General features: G+C 35.8%; 1 protein-coding gene across 1 annotated transcript; it reads left to right on the forward strand.

Annotated features, from left to right (window-relative positions):
• Nucleotides 1-2,461: 2,461 nt before the first annotated feature.
• Nucleotides 2,462-8,242, forward strand: LOC110599652 (alpha-xylosidase 1). Its single transcript, XM_021736154.2, has 3 exons — nt 2,462-2,765; nt 2,854-3,536; nt 6,108-8,242. The coding sequence occupies exons 1-3, from the start codon at nt 2,554-2,556 to the stop codon at nt 7,979-7,981; spliced, it is 2,769 nt and encodes a 922-aa protein (XP_021591846.1). The 5' UTR covers nt 2,462-2,553; the 3' UTR covers nt 7,982-8,242.
• Nucleotides 8,243-9,974: the final 1,732 nt, after the last annotated feature.

The following is a 9,974-nucleotide window of genomic DNA, read 5'->3' on the forward strand; positions in this document are numbered from 1 at the left end:
TGCCAGCTATCCCAAGTGCCCAAATCAACCCAATCTCCCTGGCACTAGTTCATCCAATTAAGAAGAAAACAAACTTTTTTTTTACTATGCAATCACTCTTCCATTAAAAGCCCGACGGGCCAAATGTATAGATACAGAAAACTCAAGCCCAACCCAGCCAAATCCTTAATGAAGGCTGCGAGATATTAATTATTCTCTCTTTACCTAATTCCCAACATACCAATCTTCTCCTTTTTCACCATTCTATGAAGATCAATACTTAGAACAAACTATTAGCAAAAATAATTTCCATGACGAAATGCGTTCAGATTTATCTTTGGGGTTGAAAAATAAAGCAATAACAGACAAGCAGAAGCAAAAAGATAGTGGAAACGAGTGCCCTTGGAATGCGAATTTGGAGCATCATCAATTCAATTATAGGCAACAGCTGCTGTAATAAAGCAGAATAGCATGGTGACTAAAGCAATCCAATCGTTATGGGCGCAGTTATCCGTTTCGCTTTGCAGCATCTCGTTGATGGAGATAAGATTGCGATAATCTAACAAATGAGGACAATTTTAATGGGCCCATTAAGGGCTTTTAGCTGGGCGGCATGGTGTCAGCTTACCCATTTGCTAATTGCTATGTGGGTGAGCTGACGCCGTTGATCTTCAATTCCAGAATTTGGGCCCTTAGATTGATGCAAGGGCCAGCACCGACAAGAGTTGTATGAAATCATGATTATTAGCTAAGAATCTCAGCATTATTAATAAAATTGATTTGGTTTCAACGTGTAAACAAAGTAATCCTAGATTTTATTTTTTTTATATAAATTTCCATGGTTCATCGTGCAATGCGATTAGGAATTTGTCTTTGTATCATTGTTATTATTATTAAATGCACCCCACACAAAATTTATTTATTTATTTTTATAACAGAATGAAATTTTTAATTTTAGTGAAAACAAAAGGAAATTAATTTAACAGATACTGTTAATAATAATTTTTTAATGAATGCTGAAAGCGAGGGATCCAAAATCAAATTTCTATGGCATTTTGTCTTATTGTATAATGTTTATAACAAGGATACTGTCCAAGGACAAATTTTAAACATATTATATATATACAGATCTTGGATGTGACATTTAATTATAGTTGTCGATAACCTTAAATTTAATTTACTTTTTCACTCACAGTATATTTTTTTAAAGTCACATTTTATTCATAAAAATTTGAAAATAAATTATAATATGAATAATTTATTTCTCTGCGTTTGTTCTTTGCAACGGTTCCTGTCCCAATTGAAACAAATTTTATATTAGATTATCATTGCAAAACATAATCATTAAGGTGTACACATTTTGAAGAAATGGCATGCCTTTTTATGAACGGAGACATTCGCCGAACAAATAAAGTTTTTTTTTTTCATCTTTTAAATTTAAAATAATTTTTTTATTAATTAATATCTAATATTTGGCATTTGTTTGAATTTCACCTAATTACTTGATTATTGCAACTATAGTTCTAGCATTAAAAATGTACCTTAAATTCCTCCTCAAAAATTGCTGATTTTGCGGAACAAATTTACAACACGCAAGATTCTAATAAGAAAAAATCAATTTAAAGGGAATTTCTAATAAAATTTATTTTTAAATTAAAATATTTTTAGCATATTATATCCTTTTAAGTTAGTTTTGCATAGATTACATTTATTATTTTATTTTAACGTATTTATATAAAAAAAATCCATATCTTATAAAATTCAATTATTAGTAATAATAAAGACTAACTTTCAAGTGTGCTCAATTCTGTTAATTTATCAATTATTAAGTACAATTAAAATATAATTTTTTTTATATAAATTGATTTTATTTACCATTGAGATTTACTCTACATTTCATTTATATTACATTTTGAATGTACATAACAAATTTTTAAAATACTTATTATTATATTAAAATAATATCTTATGACATGATTTTCATATTAATGATTTTATTGATTGTAAAAAAAAATAATTTTATTAAAGTACTATTTTAATAAATATTTAAATTATAAAAAAATATTTATATAAATTCAATTTACTATACATTAAAACATAAATAAATAAATTATTATATAAAAAATAAAACACTCAATTCAATATTTATTAAATCTTAAAAAATTTCCAAACTATAATAGAAAAACTGAAAAACCAAAAGCTACCTTTTTTTTGAAACACTTTCCTTAAAATATAAATGCACATATGTTGCATGAGATATTCTTGCTTGCTTCAAGAGATATTCTATGAATCGAAGTTCTTTTTCCACCATGATCAAAGGCGAGAAGAAGCGACCACAGACTGGAAAGAAAATCGTGACCGTTTGCGGGTCCCAGTAGCCCAAGCCAAAGCCAAGGACCATCATCATCACATGGCACAGATGGCCTCGTGCCTCCTCATGGTCCTTGCACGTATTTACTTCCTATTCCTTCATTGCCCTTTTCTTTCCTTTTTTTATATAACGGTCAGTCGCTAAGCAAGCTTCTTCAGTCTTCTATGCAAGCTCACTGGTCACTGCTCATTCACCAGTAGCAAATGTTCCCTTCTACTTCGTTAGCTTCCTTCTTTATTCTCATTTTGTGTTTTAATGGAGTAACTTCATCCTCCACGCCTACCAAGATTGGCAAGGGCTATCGTCTCATCTCCATTGAAGAGACTCCTGATGGAGGATTCTTGGGCCACCTCCAAGTCAAGCAGAAGAACAACATCTATGGTCCTGATATTCCACTCTTGCAGCTCTTTGTCAAGTATGCAACTTGGTTTTTCTGTTTTGTGTTTCCAAGTTTGTTTGTTCATGACTTTTGATGTATCTTTGCTTGACCGTTGTTTTTGTAGGCATGAAACGCAAGATCGTTTAAGGGTTCACATCACTGATGCAGAGAAGACGAGGTGGGAAGTTCCATATAATCTTTTGCCCAGAGAGCAACCACCTGCATTGAAGCAAGCAATTGGGAGATCGAGAAAGAACCCAATTACGGTTCAGGAATTTTCTGGCTCTGAACTTATTTTTAGCTACAAAGCGGACCCATTTAGTTTTGCAGTGAAGAGGAAATCAAATGGGCAGACTCTTTTTAATTCGAGCTCTGATGAATCGGACCCATTTGGGGAAATGGTCTTCAAAGACCAATATCTGGAGATATCCACAAAATTGCCTAAAGATGCTTCACTTTATGGTCTCGGAGAGAACACGCAGCCACATGGGATCAAATTGAACCCAGGGGATCCATACACTCTGTATACTCTTGATATCTCAGCCATTAATCTTAATACTGATTTGTATGGGTCTCATCCGGTGTACATGGATCATAGGGTTGTGAACGGGCAGACGTTTACTCATTCGGTTCTTCTTCTCAACAGTAATGGCATGGATGTGTTCTATAGAGGGACTTCCCTCACATACAAGATTATTGGGGGTGTTTTCGACTTTTACTTCTTTGCCGGACCCTCTCCTTTGACTGTTATCGACCAGTACACAACGTTCATCGGCAGACCGGCTCCAATGCCTTACTGGGCTTTTGGTATGATTCATTCTTAACTAGCTTTCTTCTTCTTCTTCTTCTTCTTCTTCTTCTTCTTCTTCCTCCTACAATAATTTGATCTTCTTCCAACAAAATTAAATCACAGTTGGATAAGAAAGCAAATTCTCATTCTTACCAGCTGAGCTAACCTGTTGGTTACTCGCTACTGCTTACAAGCAAGTACTCTTTTTTAGTGATAGGAGGAGCTGTATCGTACACAAAGGACAGAAATATGCTTCATAGCTTGCTTTACTTGTGTTTGGGTTGATATTGTTGGTGTCGCTTTCTGTTTATTTTCTCATGGTTATGGTGTTTCATTCAATTTATTCTATTGTGTAGATGAGAGACACATCTATTATTTAGACTGTATAGGTAGATAACCACAATTATATATCAGTGATGTTAGATTAGGCATCGATTGTGTTCTTGATGTCATTTGCTTTAACTGATATCACTGTCGATCTTTGTTTTGCATCGTTGAGTGTAGAACTTAGTGCAGGCGGACATGGACTGACAAACCCGGTCTAGGACCATCTTGAACTATATTAATATTAGACCAAATCGATTTTAACCAGCTTGATTTTAAATAAAAATTTACCTTTTGTTTTAATAATCTTTTTAAACAAAATTTAATTACTGGATTTAATCAAATAGAATGGTTGGAATTGAATCGAACCAACATTCAGGCCGGACAAGACTGTGCTCCAGCCTTTAAGATCAGGACCGCCGGTCCAACTCCCCTTCAGCCCTGGATCGGACTGCACTAGGACCCTTATGATTGGTATGGCATGTGGGCTAATATTGATTGACGGTGGGATTTGTTGATGGATACATAATTGTTCTTTTGTCAATTTAGGTTGGTTGGGTTGGTCCACAATTTTTCTTTACTTTATTGTGATGCTTAAAGGTTCTTTCTTATCAACATTTTTTTCCATTTCTCCATAAACTACTTTAGGTCTAGAAATCTTCTTTTGATGGATGTTTCGTGTTCTAGATCTATATTGCAATTTACAGTCTCAGACTTTATCTCATCGTTAAAAGTTTTGATCTTTTTAGCTGAGTTTGCACATCCAAAAATCTTGACTTTTTTGTAAACGTTGTGCAAAGTAACTAGGGGGAGGAACCCAGAGAACCACTGTTACTCCATCCTTGCACATAATCCTGTACTTTAAAAATATTGTCTTCATCAACCCTACATTGTCATCACTTTTTATAGGTAATTACTACACTGGCCCGTGAACATTGTCATGGTAATTACTCGTATAGGTCCCACATGGTACTAATGGTGGACTGGCATTTTTGTAGGCCTCTGTATCATGAGGCTTTGCTTTGCAACTAGGGCTGCCATGCCCCATAAGAGTGGCACAACTTAGGTTGTGGGGAATGTATATTGTTCGACTGGTGTTCCCTTTACACTGGCCCGTGAACATTGTCATGGTAATTACTCGTATAGGTCCCACATGGTACTAATGGTGGACTGGCATTTTTGTAGGCCTCTGTATCATGAGGCTTTGCTTTGCAACTAGGGCTGCCATGCCCCATAAGAGTGGCACAACTTAGGTTGTGGGGAATGTATATTGTTCGACTGGTGTTCCCTTTCTTTATGGCAATTGTCGCGTTGGAGGATGAATAAATTAAGCATAAGGCAATTACATGGCACTATTTACATATTTTGGAGTTATAGGACATATGTAATATATCCAAATTCCCCATCTCCTTGAATAACCTTTCATGTGATTCCTTCCTCCTTGCTCTGCTTAATCTTTGGCCTTTTTATCAACTGAATTTAGTAACTTCTGAACGGAAATTTCTTGAAATAATTAATTAATGTATTACCAAGTAGTCCTGGCATGGGCACATCCGTAAGGTTTGTTGCCCATAATTCTTAGAATGTGGCTTTCTGAAAGAGAGATTGAATTTCTTTTAAAATGGAGATGCTATCTGTTTAGTTTTAGTTGTTCTTTTGTATACTATCCTAGTATAAAAGATCTTTGATTCACCTCCCTCAGAAAAGCTATTTGAGTTGTTTGTTGACTGCAAACTAAAAGAGTAATTATATGATTGAAGGCTATGATTGTCAAATTTCTCTTATTTCTTGAATAAGTGTCTAGGATCAAGTAACTGTATGTCAAATGCATAATCCACCCCATAATGGATATTTCCTGAGTGTCTTTGCTAGGCCTGATAGATGTATTCTTCCCATATATATATATAGAGAGAGAGAGAGAGGGAGGGAGATTTTGATTAAAGCTATTGTGAGGTTGTCTACAGTTTCTTTCCTTTTTTTTTTTTTTCTGGAGAGAACAGATATAGAAAATCATACCAGACTTGTTTTCTGTTGCTCTCTAGTTTTTTGGAGCCAATTACCTATGTTTGTGTGCTTTACAAATTAACTGAGGAAGAAAAATAGTGTGAGGAGTGTTTATAATCAGCAAAACCTGAGTAGTAGAGAATTTTATGTTTAGTAACCTTCATACAATCAATTTGTGATGTGTTCAGAACTGTCTATGGTACTAAATTGAGAAAACCATTCTGATCATCTGATGCTCTTTTGATTTTGGTTTTTTACAGGATTCCACCAGTGCAGATGGGGCTACCATAACCTGTCTGTGGTTGAAGATGTGGTCGACAGTTACAAAAAGGCTCAGATCCCTCTGGATGTGATCTGGAATGATGATGATCACATGGATGGAAAAAAGGATTTTACCATCAACCCTACCAACTACCCTCGTCCAAAGCTGCTGGCATTCCTAGAAAAAATACACAGCATTGGAATGAAATACATTGTGATCGTCGATCCTGGAATTGGTGTGAACTCTTCTTACGGTGTGTACCAAAGAGGCATTGCCAACGATGTATTTATCAAGTATCACGGTAAGCCCTTCATAGCTCAAGTTTGGCCTGGAGCTGTCCACTTCCCAGACTTCCTCAATCCAAAAACAGTTGAATGGTGGGGTGATGAAATTCGTCGCTTCCACGAACTTGCTCCTGTTGATGGCCTATGGATTGACATGAATGAAGCTTCAAACTTTTGTACTGGACTTTGCACAATACCAAACAAGCAATGTCCAACTGGAACTGGACCTGGTTGGATCTGTTGCCTGGATTGCAAGAACATAACTAATACTAGGTGGGATGATCCCCCTTACAAGATAAATGCTTCAGGGATACAATCTCCTATAGGATACAAAACCATAGCCACCAGTGCAGTCCACTATAATGGTGTTTTGGAATATGATGCTCATAGTCTGTATGGATTCTCTCAATCTATTGCCACTCACAAGGCCCTGCAAGGGCTTGAGGGCAAGCGACCATTTATTTTATCACGCTCCACATATGTTGGATCAGGCAAATATGTTGCTCATTGGACTGGTGATAATCAGGGGACTTGGGAGAATTTGAGGTATTCCATATCTACTATGTTAAATTTTGGTATATTTGGTGTGCCCATGGTAGGTTCAGATATATGTGGGTTCTATCCTCAGCCTACAGAAGAGCTTTGCAACCGCTGGATTGAAGTAGGTGCTTTCTACCCCTTCTCAAGGGATCATGCCAATTACTACTCTCCAAGGCAGGAGCTTTATCAGTGGGAGACCGTAGCTGAATCGGCTAGAAATGCTCTTGGCATGAGGTATAAGCTTCTTCCATATCTGTACACATTGAACTATGAGGCTCACATTAGCGGGGCGCCAATTGCCAGACCGCTATTCTTCTCATTCCCAAGTTATGCCGAGTGTTATGGGTTGAGCACTCAGTTCTTGCTGGGAAGCAGCCTCATGGTTTCTCCGGTGCTTGAGCAAGGAAAATCACAGGTTAAAGCTCTCTTTCCACCAGGCAGTTGGTACAGCATATTCGATATGGCGCAAACCATTACATCAAAGGATGGAAAATACGTCACCTTGGATGCACCTCTGCATGTGGTTAATGTTCATTTGTACCAGAATAGCATCCTACCAATGCAGCAGGGTGGACTGATTTCTAAGCAAGCCAGAATGACACCTTTTAGCCTTGTAGTGACGTTCCCTGCTGGGGCTAGCAATGCAGAAGCTGAAGGAAGCCTTTACCTTGACAATGATGAGCTTCCAGAAATGAAGCTCGGAAATGGTTATTCAACATATGTGCACTTGTATGCAACTGCAAATGAAGGAACTGTAAAGCTATGGTCAAAAGTTGAGGAAGGTAAGTTTGCTTTACAGAAGGGTTGGATTATTGAGAAGGTAACTGTGTTAGGATTAGATGGAAGTGGGCAGCCATCTGCACTCGAGGTTAATGGAAGCCCCATTGCTGGGGCTTCAAAGGTGGAATTGAGTTCAATGGAACAGAAATATCACAAAGATGTTGAAGTTGGAGATATTAAGAAAAGTGTGATGGTAGAAGTGAAGGGTCTGGATCTTCCTGTGGGCAAAGACTTTTCTATGTCCTGGAAAATGGGTATCAGTCGTTGAGGATAATAAGGTTTTAGTGCTTTTGTTCTGGATTTACTTATTTAGATTGATTGCTTTCATGTATCTTGTTAAGGTTCTTGATGGAAAGGAGATGAGCTAAGATACGCCCATCCTTTTCCATGCAAGTTGATGAGTGAGCTTAGATTCAATTGCTTTGCTTAGAGCACATTCAATGTTGTAGTTTAAACTGCAATCCTCATTAGATTTCGTGGATCATCCTCACTGTGATTTTAGCTTATTCAATCTATTTTACTTGAAAAATTGCTCCATAGTCTTGTAGTATTAGAAATTTAAGTAATTGATCTTTTAATTTTAAATAATACATTAAAATATATTTAATATTTTAAAAAATTTATTAATTAATTTTAACAGTTGGATATTAAATATTATAAAAAATTTAAAATATTTAAAAAGAATATTAAAAAAATTAATTAATAAATTTTTTAAAATTATATGAATTAAATATTTAAATATTTAAATTTAAAATTAATTGAGAATTAATTAATTAATTAATTTTTAAATGTGAATGGCATTTTAATATTTTTAAAAAAAAAACTGAAAGAAAACTTTCTAGACAATTTCTTTTCTAATCAATTTTCCTTTGTTGGTGGTAAACTAAAATAGGAGGAGGCCCATTTGCAAAAATGACGGGCTTGCTCATGGGCCTGCAGCATCAATAATGAATAAATTTTTTTATATAAATTAATGATTTCATATGCTAAATTGATCTTAAACTGCAGACACGAAGATATGATTTTGACCCAGATTTCATTTAATAGTAGCACGAGACTCCTAGTTAGCCTATGCATTGAGTCGTTTAAAGAGGCCCACCTTAGCCTTAGGTGTACTTTTTTAATAACTTTACCGAACTTATTTAATCTGACTAAAAAATGAGCAAATTGGGGTATTTAATAATTAAAAAATTAAAAAAAAAAATCTTAAAAGAAGTTACTACAACGCTGGCACTGCCACTATTCAGCATGACTGACTTAATCAATCTCGGTAAACCAACAACCTGTCTACACATGTCAGGCCGTTGCACACGTGTCCGCCTCTAGTTCGTGGAAAGACCGGCAAAATGGGTATTTTGGCGGGAAAATGAGGTTAAGTAGGGTCCACGTCGGCGGCTTTGGCGGGAAAGAGAAGCAACCTCCTGGGGTCCCAGTCCACTAATCTTCTCTTGCGTAGTCCACTTGTCCACCTTGACTTCTTCCCACGCACTTACGAATTACTAGCTTCATAATGAATTATGACCACCATGGACACATGCATGTCATGTCTCATGGTCATGGCGACATCCTTCAATTTCTATCAAAAAGAAAAAAAAAAAGAAAGGTCACGTGAGATGGGGCTGCATGTTGCGTTTTAAGAAATGATTTGGTTTTATTTTGGTAAGTGGACACAGTTTGATATTTAATTATTATGGTAACATGTTGGTGATTAAAAGAAATCTAGTGGGCGCATGCACACAGAGTGATAGTGTAGGGGAGTGAGACTGACACAGACAGTGTGATTTTGTTGGTGGCAAAAGACGGAGTGAGAGTAACAAAGTGTGAGAAACCTAATTACTTAGGATGCTGGTTGGTGGGGGAGGTGGGGACAGCTTTGGTGCTTTTATGGAGTATGGTCCGTTGTATTGTTCTTCGTTACTCCCAATGCAAACATCAACACGTGGGCAACCCCATGCTCCTGTTAAAATCGTTCCTTCTTTCCTCAATATATTTTTATTATTTTTTAAATTAAATGGGTTTGTATTCTTTGTCCAAATGCATCCTTCCATCTATAAAATTTTCATGTTTAACTTATTATATTTTCTTAACTTTCTGGGGGTAATTTTTATTGCCTCTGTATTTATAAATTTTATAGGAATTAGATATACTTTTGTCATATCAGCAATTTTTTTTACCAAATATATAGATTTGGTTAAAGAGAAGGTAAAAAAAACATAAGTAATTACCACTAAAATTTTAATAACTCCATATAGAGAGTTTTA

The sequence above is a fragment of the Manihot esculenta genome, chromosome 14 (assembly GCF_001659605.2).
Source record: "Manihot esculenta cultivar AM560-2 chromosome 14, M.esculenta_v8, whole genome shotgun sequence".
Classification (NCBI taxonomy): Eukaryota; Viridiplantae; Streptophyta; class Magnoliopsida; order Malpighiales; family Euphorbiaceae; genus Manihot; species Manihot esculenta.